Source organism: Henckelia pumila, chromosome 4 (genome assembly GCF_033568475.1).
Source record: "Henckelia pumila isolate YLH828 chromosome 4, ASM3356847v2, whole genome shotgun sequence".
In the NCBI taxonomy this organism is placed as follows: Eukaryota; Viridiplantae; Streptophyta; class Magnoliopsida; order Lamiales; family Gesneriaceae; genus Henckelia; species Henckelia pumila.
The window spans coordinates 228185714-228212992 of NC_133123.1; the positions used below are offsets into that span (position 1 = coordinate 228185714).

A 27279-nucleotide genomic window follows, 5' to 3' on the forward strand; every position below is an offset into this window, starting at 1 on the left:
AACTGCCCGAGCCCAATAAGCCCATTAACCAATTTCCGGGCATTCTGGATTTAATTCCTTGGTTCATTAGATCTTAGTCAAATTCCTTAATCATGTTTTATTAAATCTAATGGTTAGCAATTTAATCTTATAAAATGAAACCGGGCTACTACAGAAGGTCCTCATTACTTACTCTCAGACAACGTGTGGAGAATCTTCACAGGTTTCTCCTCTGAGCAATGAAAAGGTCGGAAGCAACGCTTTATACACTTCAACCAATCTTCAGCTACATTCGGAAGTCTCACTACCTGTCAACGGCTTAGGTCCAAACTTGATGAACCCATGTAAGTCAAGCCTACGACGACCATCTTCTTAACGATGATGGTGACTATGGGTTTTTTTTTTATAATTAATTTAAAAAATAATTTTATTTTCAAAACTAATGTGTGTGGTGGATTTTTGCAAATATACTGCAAAACTCCATCAAAAAAACGGACGCTGCAATTATTTCAGCGTCCGCTCTTGGTTGCAGCGGACGTTGCAGCATTTTATTTTTTTTTTAATTTTGTTTTTTGTTTGTTATGTGCATCCGTTTCTTATTTTTTTTTTTGTTTGTTATTTTTAAATTAAAATATTTTTTATGGTTTGAATAAAGATAAAAGATCTGGCTATCAAATATAATTGTGATTTTGAAAATTATTATTAACCGGATAACTATATTTTAAAAAAATATTATTTTTTTAAAAATTTAATTTTTTTAAATTCAACTAATTTATGATAAATCAAATAATATTTTTAAAATAAATAAATTTTTTAAACAAATGGTTATCCGGTTAAATATGATTTTCAAAATCACAAAAACTCTATATAATGTCTCTTATATTTGATAGACAAATCTTCTATTCGATCCAACCTATAAAAATATTAATTTTTTTAAATTTACAAATACTGATAAATCAACTAATATTTGTAAAATAAAAAAAAAATTATAAAAAAGGTTATCCGGTTAACAATCATTTTCAAGTTCACAAAACTCCAGATACTCTCTCATATATAAATCTCTTATTCAATCCAACCAATGAAAAATATTAATTTTTTTTAATCAACAAATATTTGATAAATCAACTAATATTTTTAAAATAAATTTATTTAAAAAAATATTGTTTTTCAGTTAACAATTATTTTAAAATTACAAAAAATTTAACGATATTGTCTCACATATCCGATATATAGACGGATCTCCTATCCGATGCAACTCATGAAAAATATTAATTTTTTAAATCAAATAATATATGTTATTTCAACTAATATTGTAAAATAAATATTTTTTTTTAAAAAAAGATGGTTTTCGAGTTAACAATTATTTTAAAATTTCAAAAACATCAATGATATTTTCTTAACAATTATCAGATATGTGAGAGAATATCGTTAAATTTTTTGTAATTTTAAAATAATTTTTAACTGGAAAACAATATTTTTTTAAAAAAAATTTCTTTTAAAAATATTAGTTAATTTATCAATTAAAAAAAAATTAATATTTTTCATTGGCTGGATTGAATAGGAGATTTATATATGAGACAGTATCTGGAGTTTTTGTGATCTTGAAAATCATTGTTAACCGGATAAATTTTTTTATAATTTTTTTAATTTTAAAAATATTAGTCGATTTATTAGTATGTGTCAATTTTTAAAAAAATTAATATTTTTATGGGTTGTATAGAATAGAAGATTCATCTATCAGATATAAGAGACATTATATAGAGTTTTTGTGATTTTGAAAATCATATTTAACCGGATAACTGTTTGTTTTAAAAAAATTAATTTATTTTAAAAATATTATTTGTTTTATCATAAATTAGTTGATCAATTTAATATTTTTTTTTAAAAATAATCATATTTTTTTAAAATATAGTTATCAGGTTAACAATAATTTTCAAAATCACAATTATATTTGATAGACGAATCTTCTATCCCTACTCAAACCATGAAAAATATTTTAATTTAAAATAACAAACAAAAACAAAATTAAAAAAAGAAGAAGCACTGCACATCACAAACAAAAAACAAAATTAAAAAAAAGAAGGCTGCAGCAGCGTCCGCCGCAACCAAGAGCGAACGCTGCAACTTTGTGATGGTTGCAAAACTCCACCACACAAAATAGATTTGAAAAAAAAATATTTTTTAAATTAATTATAAAAAAAACCCTGGTGACTATCGGGATGTCTATGCTTCTTATCTCCTCAAATTCCATCGCTGTCATGATTTCTGTCATCGTCATCACCAGTTATCTAGACAGAGAACACATCTAAATTCGCCCAAATAAACAATCAGTATGCCCCAAATATTCTAATACAAGCTTTGATACCATAAATGTAGTGGCTCGATTCGGATCACTTACTAATCAAAAAATTAGGCATACAATTAAGCTTAATTTTGGGAGACAAAGTCCAGTCTAATTTTATGAGACAGTTTTTTAATTAACCAAATCTAAAAATATATATTAATTTTATATAAGTAAAATATTAATTTTATGTAAAAAAAAATATACGTAGAATTGAGCCAACCGTAGTGTAACCACAAATTCTCCGACTCAGCAGAAAACAAGAGTTGATCCGAAGTTACAGCGAAACAATGGAGAGAGATTGCCCAAAACCAAAATTTTCACAAATCCCCATTTTCCACTTCTACTTTTTTCCCTCTTTCATGATCATTCTTATTCTCTCACATTTTTTTTAATGTGCGTGCATGTGTGTTTGTTTTTGTTTTTGTTTTCTCACGTGAAATGGTCCGATCGAGAGTTCGCTACCTGGGTTTGAAGATTTAAGGATTCGGAATGGTAAGTTGTGTGCGATTTAAATTCATGAATTTGAGCTGTTTTTAGTCGGATATCTGATCTGTTGAATTCTTATGAATCTTCTCTTTTGCATGGGAACATTTATTTATGTCTTCTGTAGTTTTCATTCCTACATGCTTAATTCTTAAATAGTTTTGTGCAATGATCTGTTATATATAAACCATGTTTGGAAAGCAACATTATGATCATAATGTTCTCCATTTATATAAATGAATTACACGGGAATCTCAAAGTAATTTACATAAGAATTTTGGAAGTTTTGCATCCGCCTTAAACTCAATTACTGAACTGCTTTAGTATTACTTTGACTCGAGCTTGAATATTTGCTTGGATTTAAGCAAATGGTCACTCTTGCCGCAAAAAGCTTTCGCGTATTTGATTCGAGATAGAAGGTGCCCTGCAAGTTGTGCCTACAATATATATGACCATTTTAATAGAATACTCATCTCTGTTTCTCCTTGAATTTTTACAGGGCACTCCTGTGAACATAATCATTGGGTCTCATGTCTGGGTTGAGGATCCGGCTGTAGCTTGGATTGGTGGGCAAGTAACCAAAATTAATGGCCAGGAAGCTGAGATTCAGAGGACCGATGGGAAGAAGGTGCGTTTTGGATTCAGTTTCGATTCTTTTATTGTTTTTTGTTTGTGCGGGCATGTGTGTGTGTTGTAACAGTATATCCAACATATGTTTCTTCTTATACGACTTTCTTCAAAGACGACCTGTTGTAAATGTTGAAGTTAGGTTCGGAAAAGAGAGTACCGCTCGATCTTGTCAAGCTTTTTTTTATGAAATTTTCCGATAGCTTTATATATATTTTCCTTGAGAATCTTAAATATACAAATAGCCTTTCAAAACCAACTATTAAAAATAATTGCCTGCTCCTATCCATATCAACTGCCGAAACATAATCCGTGTGTATATCACATGGTTTATTCTAATTCCATTTCCAATACATTAACGAAAGTAAACTAATTACAAACCAAGTTCCTAATTCTTGTGCTCGAAACGGCAGCGGGTATAAGGCTTGTAGACATGCTCCTTTGGATGTAATCAGGGCTAATCACGTATTCTTGTTCATCATAGATGATGATGCATGCAACCATGTAAATTAACTTATTTGTCATATTTACAAATTTGGTGAAATGAACTTTGATATGCACTCCAGTTTCAAGTTCTTATTTATAATGGGCAATGGTTTTGTTATTTACTATATCAAGCCTAAAGGTACTGTTCTAACATTGAATTTCCTCATTTATTGTTTAGATCATCACCAAGTTGTCAAAACTTTATCCCAAGGATATGGAAGCTCCTGCCGGAGGTGTTGATGACATGACAAAGTTGTCTTATCTGCATGAGCCTGGAGTTCTTGCGAATCTCAGAAGTAGATATGAACTGAACGAAATATATGTATGTTATGCTATTACTTTGTTTTGGTTTGTGTACCATTACTATTTACCTTACCAGGGTTTGACCGAGGGCATATGTGATTGTTTTTTCTTTCTCCGAGCATAGTGCAGACTTACACTGGCAATATTCTGATAGCTATAAATCCTTTCCAAAAATTATCTCATCTATACAACCAGCATATGATGCAACAGTATAAAGGAGCTCCGTTTGGAGAACTAAGCCCTCATGTCTTTGCTGTTGCTGATGTAGCTTACAGGTTAAGTTGTCTTTCTCGATTAACAGATTATTCAATGACATGCATATATGCTTTATAATTAACAATCCTGTACTGAAAATAGGGCCATGATAAATGAAGGAAGGAGCAATTCCATACTGGTCAGCGGTGAAAGTGGAGCAGGTAAAACTGAGACCACTAAGATGCTTATGAGGTACCTTGCCTTTTTGGGCGGTCGAGCTGCTACTGAAGGACGCACTGTTGAACAACAAGTTCTTGAAGTATGACTCATGATGGAGCCAATTGTGGATCAATCATTTGATATCGTCACTTTTTTTGTCACCTTTTCTTTATTTAAGCAGCTCTAATGGTATTTTGCACTTATTTGATGAATGCAGTCCAATCCAGTTCTTGAAGCATTTGGCAATGCTAAAACTGTTAGAAATAACAATTCCAGGTGAAGCTCTTTAACCCTTATGCAGTTAAGTCAAGGGATTCCTGTTGTCTTCGCTATCTTTTCGTCATCATAATAAATAGTTAACTATCTAGTAAGCTGTCATCTTCTTTAGTACACCTATCAGGCAAGGAAAACTTGTTTCTATTAAGACAAACTCACAAAAATTACTTAATCAATTAATGCCAAATAAATGTACGATGGCTCATGTGAATATGTGAATTTATCTGAAATATCAACGGTGACGTAATCCTGTGGTATGCTGATACTGCAGTCGTTTTGGTAAATTTGTCGAGATCCAGTTTGACAAGCAAGGGAGAATATCAGGTGCAGCTATTAGAACTTATCTTCTTGAGAGATCCCGAGTTTGCCAAATATCCGATCCCGAGCGTAACTATCATTGCTTTTACCTTCTATGTGCAGCACCACAAGAGGTACTAAATGTGCTAGTTGATAGTTTTAGTCTTGCTTCTAATTTATTTCTATGCAGACTGCAGTTGTTCGATATTTTTTATGTTTACAAAATTCTTCACCTTCCAGGAAATTGAAAAGTACAAGTTAAATCACCCGAAGTCTTTTCACTATCTGAACCAATCAAAATGCTATGAGCTGGTTGGTGTAAATGACGCCCATGAGTACCTTGCTACAAGAAGAGCAATGGACATTGTTGGAATAAGTAAAACAGAACAGGTATATCCAAATTAATCAATTGGTTTCTGAGCATATGTTAAACACATGCCATGGAGAACTATTAATGCTCATCATCATCTTCTTCTCTTTCTTTCCCCCACACAACCTTCCTCTCTGCCTCAGGAAGCAATTTTCAGAGTTGTTGCTGCTATTCTTCACATCGGTAATATTGATTTTGCAAAAGGAAAGGAAATTGATTCATCGGTTCCCAAAGATGACAAAGCCATTTTTCATCTAAAAACAGTTGCTGAACTTCTCATGTATGGAAACTTCTAGTCCAAAAGTATAACTGTTGTATATGTACTTCTAGAATGTTGACATTTCTGACTTTCTTTGTCATAGGTGTGATCCTGCATCACTAGAAGATGCATTGTGTAAACGTGTGATGATCACTCCTGAAGAAGTTATAAAGAGAAGCCTAGATCCTTTGAGTGCAGCAGTTAGTAGGGATGGATTAGCTAAGACAGTATATTCTAGGCTGTTTGATTGGTATGGAGCTTGGCAGGTTTAAATTGTTATCCAGTAGAGTATATGTTCCAGTGCAAAAAACACCATTAAGTGGTACTTTCATCTCTCATTTGATGTGAATTTATTGCAGGTTGGTGAATAAGATCAATAATTCAATCGGGCAAGACCATAAATCAAAATCTCTGATTGGGGTCCTTGACATTTATGGCTTTGAAAGTTTTAAACACAATAGGTAGTTAACTGATCTATCCATACCCTTTTGGCAAACTCCAAAAACAAGCAAAAACAGTACAAACATGTAATTTCAAACTGTTTCATCCTTTTCTAATTTCCACACATTGTACTATTCAGTTTTGAGCAGTTTTGTATTAACTTTACGAATGAGAAGCTGCAACAGCATTTTAACCAGGTAGATTTGAAAATATGTTTTCCTTGTATGTTGTAACTAACTGTCTAGTTGCTAAGCCTCAAAATTTGTTTGCAGCACGTTTTCAAAATGGAACAAGAAGAATACTCGAAGGAGGAAATTGATTGGAGCTACATTGAGTTTGTTGATAACCAAGATGTTTTAGATCTTATTGAGAAGGTACTCCCCCCTTGTAAGTCTATAACTTCCAATAGTGGAATTGTGAACCATATGAAAGTTTTTTTTCCACGTTCATTGATCAATTTATATGAAACACTTTCTTTTCGGAAATCCGCCAAGTTTATATCATTTTTGTTTTATCTTATTTTACCTGAAATTCTTTTATAGCCATTCTCCCTTCCTTAGATAAACTTATCTTCAGATAGTGTCATGCTCATGATGTTTCAAAACCGTAAAGCCCTAACATGAGTTAGGCTAAAAGATAAAACAATCATTTTAGGTGCCTGGCCTGTACTTTTTTCTTTATTTTTTTTTTAAATCAGTACAATAGATAACAATAACTTGAACCAACAAGTCACGAGTTACAATGCAATGGAGCTAATCAGGAATAAGGCCTTCGCCCTCCCATTATAAGAAGAGTGCTCTACGAGCTAGTTGGTGCTTGGCCTGTACTTAAGATGCGTCTTTTGCAAACAAATTGAAATGTGGGTATCAGTCTAAATATCTGCTATTTTAAAATTTCTTTTGGGGTTCAAAACAACCCCCTTCTTCTCTATACCTTTACTAAGTAAACCATCAATCGTTGGATTTTTTATGCTTTGAAAAAAACAACTATTTCTTGATTTCTTGTGATATTGACAAATGAACTTGAATAGTAGAACATATGATTTCCAAGGAGACAATAAACTTCTTTATAAACGCACGAAATTGGGATTAAATTTGGCTTCATCATTGAACCTTCATGTTAAATCATCCCCTCTTGAGAACTGATCTGAATGAGGAATGCAACGTTCGATCATATTATAATTTATATGTTGTCACTAAATTTTTGCGTCATTTTAGAACTTCAATTGATTATTATTATTATTACTATTATTTTGCAGAAACCAGGTGGAATAATTGCTCTTCTTGATGAAGCATGGTAATGCGTTCTAAACTTGATCCGGCTTTTTGTTCAATTTTCATCTTTATTATTTTCGAGATATTATTGATGCACAATTTAGTGAGTTGGCACTTTGTTTTAACAAATATTATATTTCGTTTCCTTTGTAATTTAGTTTCATTAATCTATCTGATAGTTTTTCTCACCTATGGCCACTAATGAAATTTAATTTTTGTTTAATGGTCTTTGTATGCAGTATGTTCCCAAAATCAACTCATGAAACATTCTCTAATAAGCTCTATCAGATGTTCAGGAATAATAAGAGATTCGTCAAACCAAAATTGTCTCGTACAGATTTTACCATCGCACATTACGCTGGGGAGGCACGTAATGTTACATTGCTTTCCTCGTTGATTTTTCATGTCTACAGTCAAGTTTTCTAATCCCATATCCATTCAATATCAGGTCCAATACCAATCTGATCAGTTTTTGGACAAAAATAAAGACTACGTTGTTCCTGAGCACCAAGATCTGTTGGGTTCTTCCAAATGTTCTTTTGTAGCAGGCCTTTTCCCTCCAATACCTGAAGAGACAACAAAATCATCAAAGTTCTCTTCTATAGGTTCACGTTTTAAGGTAATTAAGTAGAACTATATGCCGAGTTTTCAGGTGTAAGAAGACACGAACGGAGAAAGAAAGAGATGCTAATGAGATAGTGCATTAGCATTTAATACTCTCGAAGTGCTACTAAGGCAGTATTTTTTTTTTCACAATCTTTTGGTGCAGTTACAACTGCAACAGTTGATGGAAACTCTAAATGCAACTGAACCTCACTACATAAGATGTGTGAAGCCTAATAATCTTCTTAAACCTGCCATTTTTGAAAATGCAAATATAATGCAACAGCTAAGATGTGGTGTAAGTTCTTTCACCCTTTTATGTGTTGAATATATTCTCTCACTCATACAGGACATCCCTATCGGTTTTGGTTTTTGCTAATGTGTTTGGTCTCGAACGTATCAATTCAGGGTGTTTTAGAGGCAATCAGGATTAGTTGTGCAGGATTTCCTACTCGCCGGCCTTTCTTTGAGTTTATAATCAGATTTGGACTTCTTGCACCAGAGGTTTTGGAAGGCAAGTAAGTATCTGTTTTAACCTGACTAAAATTACAAATCACATATTTCTCAATTTGCAAGCTTCCCAAGTGCACATCTTTAGCTGCTTACTATAGCTGGTTATCAAAATTTATCATTGTTCATTTTTGTGCCTGATGTTGTTGAAGTTACCGGTTTTTTCTGGTGAAAGAGTCAACTGGTAATAACAAAGTCTTTCTCATGGGCAGCTATGATGAAAAGATTGCATGCAAGAGGATTATGGAAAAGAAGGGGCTAAAAGGTTTCCAGGTAAGCAGTTTTTTCTCACGCACCAAATACATCCATTAGGCTTTGTAAGTTTTTGCATTTATGATTTCCAATAATAATTATCAAAGGCATTCAATTTTTCCTTTTTGTGATAAATGTGACTTAGGTTTTCCCTATTTTCAACTGATCGTTTACTTTCAGTACATCCTACAATATCATCTTTATGTGTCATTTACTTCATATTTTGTTTATGTATACTCTGTACACCTACATCGTGGTTAATCTATTTTTCTCGTTCATTAGGCTTTCTTCTGGTGTGAAATATGATCTTTCATATTTGCTTATGCAGTTATGCATATAAAAGCTCACGACTTCAACTACCAATGATAGAATTTTATTTTGAGATATGTAAAGCTCCAAAAATTTGGGTTAGAATCGAATTATAACATCATGTACTTCGGTGTGTAGCTGTCTTAGAATAACTTTCAAGAACAAATCCCCCGTGTTTCTGAAAATTCATATGGATCCTTTGTAACCTTACAGATTGGCAAAACAAAAGTATTCCTAAGAGCTGGTCAGATGGCGGAGTTAGATGCACGTAGAGCAGAAGTTTTAAGTATTGCTGCAAAATCTATTCAACGGCGCATACGGACACATATTGCTCGTAAAAATTTTATAGCATTGAAGAAGGCCTCAATCTATGTACAATCCTATTGTAGAGGTGAGCCTTAAAAAAAGGTCCTTAAATATCATGAAGTATAATTTTTTTTGGATTTCAGTTCGTAATACCCTCACAAGTCTAGCATAGCATAATTTTAGTACTCTCTCTCTCTCTCTCTCTCTCTCTCACACACACACACACACACACACACACACACACCCACGCACGCACAAACACATACCTAACGAGATACTCGTATGTGTACACTAGCTTTCTAGTGATTCATTGTGTAATTGTAACATTGTAGGTAGATTGGCATGTAGACTATTTGAGAGCATGAATAAGGAAGCAGCTGCTTTAAAAATTCAGAAAAATTCACTTAGATACCAAGCTAGAAATGTATATCGAAGACTCCAGATTTCAGTTCTTGTCATACAAACTGGTTTCCGTACCATGGATGCTCGTAATAGATTCAGACTCAGGAGGCAAACTAAAGCCATTACTGTTATTCAGGTAGCAAGTTATTGATAATTCTTTTTCAGTGTTGTTCATGTTTCATTCATTACTTACTTGATGCTATCCTTACCCAGGCATGGTGGCGCTGCCACAGAGCTTCGTTTTACTTTAGGAAGCTAAAGAGAGGGGCGATAGCTGCACAATGCCGATGGAGAGGAATAAATGCAAAACGTGAATTGCGGAAGCTTAAAATGGTTAGCTACAGTCTCACAATGCTGTAACAACCCTCTTCTTGCTTGTTTGTATATATATATATATATATAGAGTTTTATTATGCTGCCCACCAATCATGCCCACCCATAATATGACACTATTGGTTGGTGGGCATGATTGGTGGGCAGCATAGTAAAACTATACATATATATATATATATATATATATATTTCAAATGATCATCCATCAGATAGAAGTTATTAACTTTGATGTTCTACATCCTTATCAAAGCTCCCCTCTTTCTATTGTTTTAAAATTTATATTCTGAAACTATCATTTGTTGGTCAGAAATAAGATAAGAGAAAGTTCCATGATTTAATTGGTGTTGTTCCATTTTAAAGGAATAACAGGCCAAACTTCTGGCACTTAGCTCTTTCATGGCCGGTCAACTTATCAAAGATAACTACATTGGTCTGCAGGCTGCAAGGGAGACAGGTGCACTCAAAGAGGCAAAAGATAAGCTTGAGAAACAACTTGAGGAACTTACATGGCGCTTACAACTTGAAAAACGTTCAAGGGTATTGCATGTTCTTGACCTCAAAATAGACAGGCCTTTCTACTACTTTCCGTCCATCTGTGGATTACTTACTCTAGTTTCTTAAAGGGAATATGAATTTGTGTGACGTTCATGCTATTAAAATGGGAATACAGGTGGATCTGGAAGAAGCCAAAGCTCTAGAGATTGTAAAGTTGCAGAGTTTATTGGACGACATGCAGAAGAAAGTTGATGAAACAAATGCAATACTTGTAAGAGAACGCGAGGCTGCAAAGAAAGCCATTGAAGAAGCACCTCCTGTCATCAAAGAAACTCCTGTTTATATTGAAGATACTGAAAAAATCAAATCACTTACAGATGAAGTTGACAACCTGAAGGTAATGAGTGTGGATAAGTTTCATAGCTGAGGTACATTATCATATGCAAACTAAAACTTCTCGATCACTATTCACCGAGCTTTATTAATTGGATAATAAAGTCATATCTATAACATGTCACGTAGCATGACACAAAAAAACAGAACAATTCCTTCGAGAGAAATGAGCTATTAGTTGCCAAAATAAATCCCTTAAGTTTGCCTAGTTACTGATGAATGATGTGCAGAAATTACTGAAAAGAACTCGATCCTACTACTACTAATTTTTTTTTTACAAATAAATAACTAAATATTTAATATAAAATATATTTAAAAACTATGCATCCCTAAATAAATAAATAAATATACTAATACTTAAAAATATATATATATATATATATATACTTGAAACGTGTAAATATTCATATTAAATAATAAATTTCTAAAATAATTATAAATATAAATAATTTTCCATAAAAATGTTCCAACTAAAATCCATAATAAGAATTTGCATGCAAATAAAATAAGTATAACACATGAAATAAAATCATCATCAACATCTCAAATAAAAATTCTCACCAAAAATCCCTAAACTCATAATTAAATCATCAAACATGTGCGGAAATGTAATAAATATCAATTCACTGAAAACATGACTAGAGCGATGGTCACGGGCTAGCCAACCGTCGGGATCTCATACGTTCTCACCGCCAGTCGGGGCAAAATGCTCTACATCAGTATCTACCTGCTCACCTGCACCATTTAAGTCTAGTGAGCCTAGAGGCTCAGCACGCTCTATCTCATAATAACAACATGATTAAAAATAATATATCACATAACACATGCACGATACATAATAAATAATATATATACATGCATGTCCTAAATACATAGCTCATGGTCGTCTCATAACATAACATACATACTCATAACATAGTCATCATGCATCATAATTAGGGCACATCATAATTTAAAAATCTGAAGGTTATATCCATGCTGTGTGACGTGTCATGTCGATTGATCAATCTAAAACCAACGTACGTGGCGGTGGGATCTCCACCTCTTGGCCCTTTCATCAGGCAAACATAATCATAATCGTATGGAAAGGCAATCGGGCCCCAGTATCCCGACCCACAGTCCCGTGTCATATGGAAAGGTCTCCGAGCCTAGACATCCCATCTCCAATCCCGTAGGTTGTCACTCACCCACTTCAACTCCCTTAAAATGTTTTTCATTGCCCAGCATCACACATATACATATAGTATCATGCACATACATAAAAATTTTCATGATCTTATTTTCATAAAATATTGCCCGTAAATATATATTTAATTATTTAATAATAAATGTAAAAAAAAAAATACTTTTTCTTACTTAAAATATTCATGCAATAATTAAATATGTATTTAAGGACCATGCATAATTTTCATGGATTGGTTCAGGCTGCTGACTCCTTAGACTTAAGCCCAAATAATTTATTCAAACTCAATAAGACACATCTGGCCCAATAACCATTCCCAAGACCATTAATCACCTAGACTGGTCCAAAAATCCACTGACCGGCCCATAAATTCTCATGGGCTCCCAAGCCCATAAAAATTATTGGGCTAACTTAAATAAAATATTTGAGTCCCAAATATTTATTTGGAGGCCCAAATAATTTTATAACTAATTAATTTAGCCCAAAAACACAATAAATCATTAAATACTTAAAAATAAAAATATCCGAGCCCAACTCACACGACCCGAACCCGGACCCAACTAAATTAACTCATGACATAAACGACCCGAACCACCTAAAAACCCATAACCCGAAAACAAAATAAAATAATAAATAAACAAAAAAAAAAAAAGAAAGAACTCAAATTCCCGAAACCAAGCATGACCGGCACAAATTTTATGCTTGTCTCGGCCGTGCAGCAGCAGCCCTTTATGGGCTGCTGCCGGCCAGCTCCGGCCACCCACCGGCCGGAGCTCCATCGCCCCGACCTAGCCAACGTCAAGACGGTTCCAACGAGCCATCCCTTGCTTTAAACCGATACCTATACAGCCCTAACGAACCATTTTCGGAATCCCGAAAACCACCGTAATCTGCTTTGCAACCAACACAAAACCCGATCGGTCATCGATTTCCCAGCCCTTAACAACCAAGCCACCTTGAACACTAGACTCCTAGGGACCCTAGCACATCCCTTGACAGTGAGTCACCAGCCATCACCAAGCCATACAAGAAAAAAAAACGTGGAAAAATTTATGAAGAGGACACACACATACGCTGCCCAAGCATGCACGCATAATTCTTAAAAAAACAAACAAACAAACAACATCACGTTAAATCATAGATTTCATGCTCATAACAGAATATAGGACTTAAACGGTGGCCAAGAAGAGAGTTCGAACGTGCCTTGATTTATTTTCGAAGTAAAAATGAGATAACGACGCGTACGACGATCTCCGGGACGAACGGACTTCAAAACTTCAAATAAATCTTCAAAGTACTTGTGTGTGTTGTGAGTTTTCTGGTGAAAACGATGGAGAAGAAGAAGGAGATGGCGGCTAGGGTGATTAAACGTGAGTTTTGGGGAGCTAGGGTAGGATTTTTAGTTTAAATTATGCTTAGGATAATTAACCAATTAATATCCTAGTAAAAAAAAATATATTTTCAAATCCTTAATACACTAGAAAATCTGATAATAACTCTAAGGTCCCGTTTGGATTTGGTAGACATTTTTTAAAAAAAGCACTTTTTTAAGCTATAATTTTTGGCTTTTGAAAAAGCTTTAATTTTGACTTAAAAAAGTGCTTATTTAAGCACTTTTCTGGTCAACCAAATACTTTATTAAATGAAAAGCACTTAAAAAAGTGCTTTTTTGGCCTGGCTTTTGAAACCAAACGGGGCCTAAATCTCGAAATATTAACTTAAGGGATTTTTAAAAGTCCCTAAAAGTCAATAAAAGGGTTTAATTTGGAGGAAATAGAATACTATATATATATAATTAATTATACTATAATTTTCCTAGAATAATACCTTAAAATAATATTTTAAGGTCCATAAAAATTTCATAAAATATTTTTGGTGAAAAACCAACATCTCGTACGTCCACGGTCCCGTCTACGCGGTAAAATAAATATTATTCCTAAGAATTTCATAAATAAAATAAATACGGGTTAACTGAGATAAATAATATTTAAATCATGCAAATAAAATCACATAATTCACATAAGGTCATTTAACCCATTTACTAAATTCTAATTTAATTATTTTCTAGTTATGCATGCGAAATCACCTAAGAAAATTATGGGCATTACAATTACAATTCACATCTTGACTTTATTCTCAAATATAAAAATAAAATAAAATCTCAAGAGCCTTAATCATCAAGTATTTTGACCTTGACACTCTATTCTACTTTCCATGCTTTATGCCCAAGGTTGAACTTCTCTATTTTTTGCCTAGTTGAACTCCTAGTTTTCTGGTCAAAGTCCTTGCGTTTAGCTAGCCTATTTGAGAGTTATGAGAATGAGTGATGCTATATGTACAGAGTGTTACACGTTGCACTTAAAATTACATAAATATCTTTAATGAATTTTGGAAAGATTGTTTTCAAATCAAATAGAAGGATAATTTTGTAATTTCAAGTGCAACGTGTAACTCAACGTGTAACCCTCCGTGTACACGTAGCATTTTCCTATGAGAATTATGCACCAACAAGTCACTTCAGAAAGATCCCAAGATATTGGAAGTATTGGGGAAGCCAAATTTTAACTGGCATTTTGTTGCAATTGTTAATTGAAAATCTATATATCATGGGTGATTGGTGCAGGCACAATACATGAACTTTGCATTACATATATATATATATATATATATATATATAAATTGTCCATGTGTCCCAAAATGAATTATGATGCTAGCACAATGTTCAAATTTGAGCATCATCTTACAAGAACTTTTGTCTTTTCATGGATATTAGGAGAATATAATGCAAGACTACTTCTGTGGAATGAGAAACTATGTTTGTATGTCTTGGTAATGGTATTCGAGAATATGCATGCATGCTTCTGATTGTTTTCTCTGAAACTAAACCAATTAAGTTGATTTTTTTTTTTTTTTACTCAGGCTTCTTTAAAATACGAAAAGGAAATATCTGATGACTTGCGGAGGAAATATGCTGAAGAACAGGAATGTAGTGAAGAGAGACGAGAAAAATTAGAAGAGACAGAAAAAAAGGATAATCAATTACAGGAGTCTTTGCACAGGTAGTTAGATTACTATATTTGCTATCCATCTATGGTAATATGAATTCATCTTTTTTTCTCCCACAGTCGCAAACAATTATTAATATCTTTCAACATAGGATGGGACTATATGGTCAATTAAAATCTTAAACCAGAATGTGGTCCACATATATAAAGACATAGAGGATCGAGTTGGATTACTTGATCAAATGTCTTTTACTTTCTACATGATAAAGGCTGATCAAAACTCCAAAAATCTACTTTAAAAAATTCCAAAAATCAAACTTTTGTACTATAGGATTTAAAATACTTCCTTAGATTCACCACTTTCTTTTCATTATATTAGGAGGTCTGACTAAGCACTTGGTTAACACTCAACCATCTAGGCATCTTGCTGTATTTTTTCAGACAGTTGGAGTCTATGTTCAGATGCTGTAAAAAGTTAACTTTCATAAACATTTCTAAGCTTGTTAGAAAATAGAGTTATTATGTATTGATTTCAAAGCTATAAAATTTCTGGGACTACTGGCATTTAGCATGCTAGAAAAAAAGTGGATGAAATGGTAGGAAAAATAAGTATTGTTGTTCCTGAGGTTAGTAATCGAAAAGGTACTGTAGATACATTACAATGAATTAATAACCCAAATTTCAATGCATCCAAGAACTAAATTCTTTATAGCCGTGGAAAGTGTTTTATGTAACGAAAAATTAAGAGCCTCATGTAATCGAAAAAGTCATAAAACTAATTCAAACAACAGTATTTTAAGAATTTAAGATGTGATGTAGAGCAGAGAATGCAAAAATAAAGACTCAAACCCACAGCTTATACCTGCTGAACAACTTAAATTGAAAGACCGGACGTCAATTGGGGGCTTAGAAAGCTCATGATTTAAGTTGCTTGCGCTTTGAGTCACTCACTCTAAAAAATAATGGATTTAGCCTAACTCAATGTCTTGGAATGAATAGATCAAGATTATATTGATTGTAAATATTAATCTCAATCAATGTTTTGTTCTTATTGCATGATCGATAAGAAACATGAAATGGAGTTTTGATATTTTTCTGATGTTTTTGATAAATTACTATTTACATGGGAGTTTACACAATTCATAGTTTATTTTGTCTGTGCACATGTAATGTTGCATACTACACTTGCATATTTTATACAATACACAATTTTGCATGCATTCTTATTTTGAATAAAAATGGATGTTTTATCCTCTTCAGTTTTGACACTATTATTTGTTAATGTAGATTCCGAGTATCATTTTGGTAGTGTTAATCTCTAAAAATGAGTGATTATGAATTTTTTATTCACAAATTTGTGTAAAAAAATCCATAATCAGTAATCACTAACTTGTGAAAAAAAATATTCATAATCACTTATTTTTAAAGATTGCAAAAACTTTCTTAGCATATCCGTATATGCATAGTGCATACTGCTCATAAAAACTATAGGGGAAGTCGTGGGGTGGTTAATGTGTGATAATTTAGTGAGAATATTTGATAAACTATACTTCACGATAAGATTTTAAGGTTGTGTCACTTAAACCCATTTTATAGATGGCGTATGTAGGTATACTTATTTAACTAATTGGTGCACCTAGATCTTTTTTTGGGTGGCATGTATATGGCTTTTTTGGGGGGTAAATGGGTTTGCTAATGCCTTGCCACCTCTAACATGATCTTCATTTATTTATTTATTTATTTTCAAAGACGACTTATTATCAACCTTAACAATCCATTGCTATTTCACTTATTTGTCTCCCTTCATTATATGTAGCTTTCCTTATTGTCCATCGTCACGATCCTACTTTCAACTTCCTAAGGCCTTTTGTTACCTCTAATGTCTCTCACTTCCACATCATTCCAGGTCTTGAACATTGTGTATGGTTCTATGTTTTATATTTTGTAGCGGTGGAAATTCTTTGAGCTCAAACCTCCGATTTGACTAATATAATCTTGGGAAACTAAGATTAAATATTTTTTTCATCTTTCCAACTCTGAATACAAAGTTCAAATCCTAATCAATGATAACAAATCAAACCAAATTCTAATAAAATATAGCAACCAATCAATCAACAAAAATCAAGACTTAATTTTTCCTCGTATAAAAGATAATAGTAAGATTCTAATTCAGATAAAGATAGCAATTAACATCTCGATCTTATTCCTTGGATTTGTCTTTCCATCTTCCTGCAATGGATTATTACGTGTGAGACCTATGACAGTACTCCCTCCTTTGGGATCTTCTTGTCCTCAACCATGATAGTTTCAGTATCGGTTGGTGACAAGCCTTTCCAGTATACTAAAAATTCTTTTTTACTTTTATATATTCACTTATCCCAAAATGCTTGAGGCAGTGTTCGAAAATCTTTCAGGTGGTAGAGGGAGGGACAATAAAATTCAACCATTGTTTCCTTTGAATTAAGATATAGAAATGAAACATGGGACTAAGGATGTAAATGAGCCGAACCGAATAGTATCGTTTAATATACATAAAGGCTCGAGTAATAGCTAGTTTATCATATTTAACGAGCCTAGCTCGAGTTCGGCTCGATTAGCAGCTCGAAAACTCGTTAAGCGAGATCATTTTCGAGCTCGTCAAGTATACAACTGAGCTTGAGTTTGAGTTTTATTTGAGCTCGTTAAAGATAAAATTGAACTCAAGCATACAATATAATCCATCTCTATAAATTAATCTAAACTCATACATAAAAGAGTAAATTCTTTTATAAATAACCAAAACGACAAGCCAAACAAATAAAAATATATAAACTCAGCACATCATTGAACATCCCAAAATACTACATCCAACTTCCAAATACCAAACAAAAATAACACCACCACAAAATCCATTACTAAATATCTCACAACACAACTACGAGTGAGCTCGCGAGCCACCTAAACGAGCCGAGCTCAAGATCGAGAGCCTATTAACGAACATGTTCGCGAGGTCACGAGCCGAATATCCTTAAGCTCAAGCGCGGCTCGATACTATTTTCGAGCTCGGGCTCAGCTCGATAAGCTTAACAAACGAACTCGAACAAGCTTCGTACTAGCCGAGCTCCAAATAGTTGAAGAACAGTTTGGTTTGTTTACGTCCCTACATGGGGCGATGTTTTGAATTTTCCGGTACTTGGAGTTTGCATGAAACTTGTCCTATCCGTTAAATGATTTGAAAGGCCCACAATAGTGAGGATATAACTTCTTACTGGACTGAGTGGCAACAACAATCTGTAGGGGTGTAATTTATGGAAAACCAATTCACCTTCCTCCACGTTTTCAATTAATTGATGCAATGCAACCATGTGGAGGTGGAAATCACAGATTTTACTGCTTCTAAGAAGCCCCAATTTTAGCATGGATTGTGTGCAAGAAACCCTTCTTTGAGCTGCCATCATCCTTGCTTTTCTATACATTTGCAGTGGACAATGACAATATGTTGCCATCTGCCACGCACACAACCCTTTTGTACTACTTTCCTTGACCTCCAGTTCTGGTTATAGTGGTAGTTAAGGTTAATGCTTCCAGCTGGGCATGGATTTCTTGCCTCTGATGCTTGTTTGCATCGCTATCTTCCTTGTACATCTGGATAAATGTTTCCCAAACATTTCACCCAATCAATTAGGTTTAACATGATCTACCATGCCATCATCAATCCATAGATTCTTCCAAGCATTTCTAACCATCCCAAGAACGTTAACATTATTTTTACATAAATTTCAATACACGGAAGAGGACTCATTATAGTAACTAAGGAACTATAGCTTCATACTAATGACCTTACTGGGTATCATGATTCCATTAATGCTACAAGCTGGTGCAAATGCTTATCGTCATCATGAAGATGTTGCCCAATTAATTGCAACATACTGACACAGTAGCCATCTATTTGATTCATAAATTCTTTTAAAGCTGTACAAGTTAAGCATTGGCTGCATTTTGTTCTGTTTCCATATCTTTGTCCTCAAGGGTAGCACCACGCAAGAACTTGGATAGTTTTTTTTTTGGAAATAGATGTCAATTACAGGATTGACAATAACTTGATAGGTGTTGGAGTTTTTTCTATTTCGAAAGGAGTAACCGAATGAATTTTTGAAATTGTGAAAGGCTTGAAGAGAAGCTGAATAATCTTGAGTCAGAGAATAAAGTTCTTCGTCAACAGGCTTTGTCAATGACACCAAATAAGTTCCTGTCTGGGCGTTCTCGATCAATTATCCAGGTATTTATGTCATTGAAGAGTACTGTGCTGGACTTGGAATTTTTTTATTTGGTGCCTTACAAAGTTTTTCTGGTGTTTGTGAATGACAGAGGAATGATAGTGGGCATATGTTTGGGGACACTAAGATGCATGTGGTAGTAAAATCTTCTTAATATATTTTGTTTCCTTGCAAAATCCCTGATTTTGAACCTTCACTTGTGTTTTCCATGTGACTCATAGGATCTACATAGCCCGTCATTTTCTGAAGGCGATGACAAACCACAAAAATCACTTAATGAGAAACAACAAGAAAGTCAGGAGTTGCTAGTTCGTTGTATTTCACAGCATTTGGGTTTTGCGGCCAACAGGCCAATTGCAGCCTGTATTATTTACAAGTGTCTTTTGCAGTGGAGATCTTTTGAAGTTGAAAGAACAAGTGTTTTTGACCGGATCATCCAAACTATAGGTCAATGTATTGAGGTTTGTAAATTGTGATAATGTTTCTTGCTTGCTCCTCAAATGTATTGAATTTCTAATACTTAAACCATTGATAGAAAACACAAGATAACAATGATGTGTTGGCTTATTGGTTGTCAAATGCTTCAACTTTACTCTTGCTGCTCCAACGCACATTGAAAGCAAGTGGTGCAGCTGGAATGGCCCCTCAACGTCGCAGGTCATCCTCAAATACTTTATTTGGCAGGATGACACATGTAAGATATACTTCCTTACCGTTCCTTTTAGTGACTGGAGGAAACTCATATAAAACTCAGATTTTCTGAATTATTTATTTTAGAGCTTCAGAGGAACGCCTCATGGAGTAAATCTTTCCTTTGTGAATGGCCTGTCTGGTGGAGTAGACACTTTACGTCAAGTAGAAGCCAAGTACCCTGCTTTGCTGTTCAAGCAACAACTCACCGCATATGTGGAGAAAATTTATGGACTGATACGTGATAATTTGAAGAAGGAGATTTCTCCACTTCTTGGCCTGTGTATCCAGGTGTTGATTTACATTTCATAATGTGTCACTATAAGTTTGAAAAGAACCAACAGAACCTATCTTGTGTGAATCCATACAGGCACCAAGAACTTCCAGAGCAAGCTTGGTTAAGGGATCATCACGTTCAGTTGCCAATACGGCAGCACAACAAGCTTTGATTGCACACTGGCAAGGCATTGTAAAGAGCCTTGGAAATTTCTTGAACACCTTGAAAGCTAATCATGTCAGTAGAAGAATTATGTTGTTCTCCATAATATATATCCGTTTGTTTTTTAGAGTCGTTTAATTCAGTTGCAGACTTTTTTATGCTCACCATTAATTCATGTCATGTGGGAGAAGGATGCGTTGTTTTAATATGAATATGAATTTGGCATCTCTTTCATATAGAGATCAGTCTGACGTACATGTGTTGAGTCATGTCAGGTGCCACCATTTTTAGTCCGCAAGGTGTTCACACAGATTTTTTCATTCATCAATGTGCAATTATTCAACAGGTGAAGCCTTATTTTGTCTCATATTTTGACTTCTTTTTTCTCAACTACTTCTAAGTCTTTATATATATTGTTTTGTGAACCAACTGTATGCAGCCTCCTTTTAAGACGAGAATGTTGTTCGTTCAGTAATGGTGAATATGTCAAGGCTGGGCTCTCTGAATTACAACTTTGGTGTAGTAATGCAACCGAAGAGGTACGTATTTTGTTTTTGTTTGGTTGCATGTTTTTTGCCATTTCAGAATCTGTTGAATGAAAATATTTATAAATACTACTGCAGTACGCTGGTTCGGCTTGGGATGAGCTGAAGCATATAAGACAAGCCATTGGGTTTCTGGTAAATCATTTGGCATTAATTTATTGATTCCTGTCTAAGAAAAACTATTTAAGTTTCAGTTATTGTTTGAATCCAGGTTCTCCACCAAAAGCCAAAGAAAACATCAGATGAAATTAGTCATGACCTCTGTCCCGTGAGTCAAACCATTAGCCAAAACCTTGGATTTATTTATATATATCAACCCTCAATTGCAAAAAAGAAATCAATTAGCATATTCCTTATTGAATAGGTACTGAGCATTCAACAGTTGTACCGGATCAGTACGATGTACTGGGATGACAAATATGGCACACATAGTGTGTCTTCGGATGTAAGTTTCTATGGATGCCATTACTCAAAACTAGGTTCGAGTCGTCTTCTTCAGAAAGAGAAATTTCAGTACATATTTGTTCATATTAATTTTAGATGCAAATCCTTCAACATATTCAGGTTATAGCCAACATGAGGATGCTGATGACTGAGGACTCGAATAATGCAGTAAGCAATTCCTTTTTGTTGGATGATGACTCAAGGTTCGAACAAATATTTGAAGTTTATTAAAGTTTGTGTTTTGATCAAAATGCCAAGATTATAGCAATATTAGCATTCGTTTTTGTCAACTAGTTGTGTCTTTGACATTGGTCGACGACATGGATCAAAATTTTGAAAAGTTATGTTGTTTATGCAACTTTGGTTTGGATTCTAATATATTGTTGATTGGTCATTTACAGCATACCCTTTTCTGTTGACGATATATCTAAATCGATGGAACAAATCGATATATCAGATATTGAACCTCCACCTCTAATCCGTGAGAACTCTGGCTTCAGCTTTTTACTGCCGCCACGCACCGACTAAAACCCCAGCTGACCAGCTACATAGTTCATTGGTTTTGAAGATACAAAATGTTGATATTTGTTTGTAGAGAATTGCAAATACAAATGTAGTCTGTTGCAGAACTAACTTTCATTATGTTTGCCCTTTGGCTTCATATTCAATCAGGAGATATTGGTGGAAATATGGCAAATCTTACCGAAGTGAAATTTGTACGTGTAAATGAACAATTATTATACTCGATGATATTTTATATTCTTATAACCCAGATGTCCATACATATATGTATGAATATATGTTCAGTGTTTATATATAGTGACACAAAAGCTGCGAGTTACTAATATTAACGTTTGGAACACTTACTTATCGCTATACTAACAATTCATCTGTAAAAACAGTGGAAATTAATGTGAAAATTTTATTTTATTAACAAAAATCTGTTTTAATAAAATTCATTAATATTTTCAATGAATTGAAATTAGCCCCACTGCTTAATGGACAACAAGAAACAACTACAAGATGATTAAAAAAAAAACATGTTACACAAGATCTATCATTCGGTTAAAGCTCATAATTATGACTAAAGACTAAATCGAAAGGGGGGCTTTGACTAATGTGATGCCCACACTTGTATGATTAAAATGAAATGGTACACTTCATTTGATCTAAATTTTGGTCAATATTTCATTTTCGATACCTGATTATAACAAATATTTTATTCGATTTAAAAGAAGGAAGTTTTAAATATCAGATTAAAATATAAAATGTCTATATGTGTAATGTAGTGCCAGTGATGCAAGGTTCTAAATTTAAATGATTTTCAATTTTTATAAGTTTATGACTCAATTTATTTCTAATCTTCAATGTATTTAATATTACAAAATAATAAAGAATAAAAAATGCTTTCCTTACATTCTTAAGACAATACCATAAGGATAATTTAGAGAGAAAACATAATTTATATTTTAGTGTGTTATCATTTATGAATGCAAAAAGATTTTTCAGGATAAAACAAATTTTATGATTGCCTTTGTCAATCGTCAAGCTATGCTTCGGCACATGATCGAGTTAAGCATTCTTATCAGTATGTAAGCTTTACGATTTGGAACAAGGTTCCTCCTATTTTAGAGGCCTCTTTGATGTATGATTCTATTAGAGATGAATCGATTAACATTTTTTTTTTAAAAAAGGCAATACATAATAATAGGATCTCATTTTTCCGAAGTTGATATTGCATGGAGTATTAAATGCTAAAATGATAGTAGAAATCCAGAAGGTGTCAAAATTAAACTCAACCAGTCAACTCGACCCAAGTCGACCGCAAAAATATCGTGTAAGGGTTGGAGTTTACGAGTTTGGGTCAGATTGTGTTTGACCCGAAAGCTGACTTGAAAAAAGTAATCTGATTCTGTTGACTCGAATTTTTTTTAATTTTTTTTATAGAATTAAGAAACATTAACTACAACTTTATATATGGTATATTTTTTAAAAAATATTGTATAATGATATTAAGATTTTCATCATCTAATATTTATTTTGTAAAATTTTGATTTAAAAAAAATGTTTATTTTTATTAGTAAGTATGCTTTAAAATCTTTAAAATTAAACTTTCAAATTTAAATGATATATAAGTGTGTTTTTGTTATTATGTATTTATATTAAAATATTACTACTAATATTGTGTGTTTTTAATTTTAATTTATTTATTTTGTTTAAAAATAAAAAATCAAATCAGTTTTATTTGGGTTCGGGTTGGTAATTTTCGAATTGATTTGGGTTCAGATCGAGAATTTTTTTTACCAGTGTCTTACGTCAACCCGACCCAAACCCACCCGAATTGATACCCTTAACTATTTTCCTCTCACTTAGCAGTGGAGCTATGAGCGAGTTTTTATTTTGATTTTTTTTTTCAAAATAACTGTTAAGATCGAAATATGTGTGTAGAGGGGGGTGAACACACAATAAAAAATATTTCAGAGCTACAATAGCTTGTTCTTGAAATGTTAAAAAATGAATCGAGCACCGATGAATTAAATCGAGTTTGGTTTTTAAACCAAGTGGAATACACTCGAAATAATACTTCGTAAAAACCGAATAAACATTTTAAAAATCATTTGAAAGGGATGCAAGTTCAAATGATAAAAACAATTTGGTTGAATCATTTTATCTAACACTTTGTATGCAATATTTTGTTTTATAAAAAACATATAAAATACTTCAACAACGCATCTTAAAAATAGTGATAATAAGAAAGTAAATGCGATAAACAAATAGACACAAATTTGTTTATGAATGTTTGGAGCTCAATCTCTTATGTCACCCATTCTTCCTCCTCGAAAAGATCCAATAGAAGACTTTGATTTATACAAACCCATTTGTACAAAACCAATCCAATTTAGTACTTACCCACTGCCTAAACAAGAACTCCTAGCCACTCGATTGTAGACCGCAACCTCACAATCCACATAATGTTTAATGTCTCTTATGCCAACGTCTTTGTGTTAAGACTCACTCAACTAATCTTTTAAGCTCATCTCTATTTTATATTTGTGAGTGATTGCGTGTGAGGATTTAATCTCGTTGAAGTGTATTTATCTCTCAAATATATCCTCACACATTGAACTTGCTCTCATTCTAGCTAATTTCTTCAAGTAGGCTGCCCATGCTTTGAATCTCATGCCAAAGCTTGTGTTTGATCTTCAAAGTGTTGTATTTAAAGTCTCCAAGAATGATGTGAATGTTAGATTCAAGAATATGACCGTTTGAGAAGTTTCTGGACACTTTCTGAAGTTGCAACGGTCATATTTAAGTTGCTGGCAATTTTTTAACTTGAGCTGAATTTACTGTTCATCGGACTGCTTTGACCGATCTGATCTAGTCAAACTCGTATGGTCTGGTCAAAATCATCTGGTTTGTTGGAACTTGACCTGGTCTGGTCGAACTTGATCTGTTTTGGTCAAACTTGATCTAGTCTCTTAGTTGATCTGCATCGTTCCAATTGATCTGATTTGTTCATGATTCGATATGATCTATTCTTGCTTATAGCTCTTGATTTACTGATATCTAGGCAAGGTGATGAACATAAAAGTTGTAACCTTTTCTCTTGGCTTTCCACAAAATCAAGAATCACTTGATTTCGAGTTTGTACAAGAGAGATATGCTTGTAATACTAAGCTGTGTCAGAAATTCTACAAAGGTTTACAGAATTTCAGTGCAGAACTCAAAACTTCATCGTGCTATATCAGCTTCTTAAACTCCGAATCAGACTGGGCTGGTTGAATATGAGTAGATCATTCTATTAGCTTTGTAAAGAATACTGAATCTTTCATTTGGATAAGATAACTGCAAGTTATATTCAAAATATCAAAGTTGGTCATGTTTGATCTGGTACAGTAATGAATGCATCCAGCTTGATGTTTCGACCAACTTTTCTCCTAGATAACGTCTAAACTAACTGATCTGGTCTGAAATATGACTTGTAGATATTTGAGTAAGCTTCTCAACCGTTTTGGACTCAAGTCATTTGGATCACCGAAAGATCTGATTAGATCAGGCGGAAAAATCTTTCTCGCAGAATTGAACTTTCGAAAAGCTAAAGACAGATCATATAAAACGTTGCAGTAAGTAAAAGGGACATAGAATTTTTATGGATGTTCAGAGCTTAATATCCTACGTCACCCCTTCTTCTATTTCCAGAAGGATTCCACGAGAAGAATTTGATTTATATAACGCTTTGTACAAATTCTTTCCAATCAACCCTTGAAAGTAACTCCTAGCTACACTCTCTCGAAATAGATCAAACTCTGTTCGAGTTACAGAAGGAAGTCACAAGAATGTGCTTTGAAAACTTGATCTAGGAAGCTATAAATAGTTTTGATCTAGATCGATCTGATGTGATATGAATTTCTTTGAACTCGATCGATTCTAATATACTATCTAACTCAAAGCTTAAAAACTTTGATCTGGTCATCTGAGTTTCTAAATCAAAGTGTAGAGTGAAGGCTTTTTGATTTTTTGGATGAGTTGAAATGTAATCTTGAATTCGTGGTTTTGTATGTTGTTCACTTTGATACTTGAATCTTGAATCATCACATATTTATAGCTTTTAAAAGTAGCCAGTGAGCCGCCAACATCTTCTGAGAATGAGCCGCCAACATTTTTCATAAATTAGCTCACAAATCTTATCTTTAAGAAAAAGCTTGCCAACGTTCAAATCTTCAATATATGACTTTGTATTTTAGCTCAACAACCTTTTGAAAAAAAATAGCGGAAACTGATCTTGAATTCTTTCATCCGGGTGTTTGATCTGGCTGAAGACATTCGATCTTGATCTGGATAAGGAGTAAATATTTGATCTTGGCCGAATATACTTTAGCTAAGAATGATTTGAACTCGATCTGGCAGAAGGTATGAGAACTTGATCGATCTGGGTTGTTCTTCTAGAGGATGACCATTTGATCTTTTAAAATATAAAGATTGAGGAGATCAAATGCTTGTTAGATCCGGATTGATCCACTTTACCGAAAAATTGATCTGGAGATTAGTGAAGATCAATTTTGTTATATTCGATCTGTATAAGTCCATTGTTTTGTTTGATCTCAAATCCAACTTCCGTTTGTCCTTAATTATCTTATCCATTTAGTACAAGGTTTGTTGGATCTGTTTTTATTCACCAAAACTTTTGATTTAATCACCAACAATTTTTCCCTTTTTGGTGATGTCAAAACCAAGTCGTTCTTGTCAATATCCAAACTGATTTAAGAATTCAGATCAAAAACTTTCTTTCATAGATCGAATAAAAGTATTTGGACAATAATAAGCATTGATCAGAAAATATGTCAAAATTCTTCAAACTCTGCTACTTCTTCCCTTTTCTTTTTGACTCTTTGGATGTGGCTGTCTTTTTCCCCCTTTGTGGAATCACCAGCCTCATGTAGCAGATCAAGAATGACCATTAGATGGGTACCAAAAGTATCATGAAGTTCCTGAATCTTTGTTTTACTGTAGTCCTGAATGCTGTCAAGTTTTCGAAGGACATCACTATTTGATCTGATTTG

General features: G+C 33.5%; 1 protein-coding gene and 1 long non-coding RNA gene across 9 annotated transcripts; one reads left to right on the forward strand and one right to left on the reverse strand.

The window, feature by feature from the left end:
* The first annotated feature begins 2579 nt into the window (after positions 1-2579).
* LOC140867544 (myosin-11-like) lies at positions 2580-22479 on the forward strand. Of its 8 annotated transcripts, none has more exons than XR_012145176.1 (38): positions 2580-2815; positions 3306-3434; positions 4098-4241; positions 4352-4497; positions 4580-4736; positions 4854-4912; positions 5184-5343; positions 5450-5599; positions 5723-5859; positions 5942-6088; positions 6198-6299; positions 6419-6476; positions 6552-6653; positions 7538-7575; positions 7793-7919; positions 8002-8172; positions 8323-8454; positions 8565-8674; positions 8879-8939; positions 9441-9618; positions 9866-10071; positions 10149-10268; positions 10707-10805; positions 10939-11160; positions 15259-15398; positions 19491-19602; positions 19692-19736; positions 19822-20061; positions 20136-20294; positions 20378-20581; positions 20661-20804; positions 21005-21075; positions 21169-21268; positions 21353-21409; positions 21486-21542; positions 21639-21753; positions 21839-21921; positions 22120-22256. XR_012145176.1 is itself a non-coding variant. In XM_073272612.1 (38 exons), exons 1-38 carry the CDS (start codon positions 2813-2815, stop codon positions 22244-22246), a joined length of 4578 nt encoding a protein of 1525 aa, XP_073128713.1. In that variant the 5' UTR covers positions 2580-2812; the 3' UTR covers positions 22247-22479. The 8 variants fall into 8 exon arrangements, 6 of the variants coding, with proteins under 6 accessions (XP_073128713.1, XP_073128714.1, XP_073128718.1 ...); XM_073272612.1 differs by having other exon boundaries at positions 21639-21719; positions 22120-22479; XM_073272613.1 differs by having other exon boundaries at positions 21639-21719; positions 21839-21886; positions 22120-22479.
* On the reverse strand, positions 11597-13688 carry LOC140867546 (uncharacterized). Its single transcript, XR_012145178.1, has 2 exons — positions 13543-13688; positions 11597-11891 (listed from the first exon to the last, which is right to left on the reverse strand). It is a non-coding gene; the product is annotated as an uncharacterized lncRNA (long non-coding RNA).
* Positions 22480-27279: the final 4800 nt, after the last annotated feature.

Excerpts from the sequence above, each read along its gene's own strand:
- LOC140867544 (XM_073272612.1), top strand. Across the intron at positions 6,300-6,418 it reads GAAAGTTTTAAACACAATAG|TTTTGAGCAGTTTTGTATTA; the intron begins GTAGTTAACTGA and ends TGTACTATTCAG. Across the intron at positions 21,269-21,352 it reads GTAGTAATGCAACCGAAGAG|TACGCTGGTTCGGCTTGGGA; the intron begins GTACGTATTTTG and ends ATACTACTGCAG.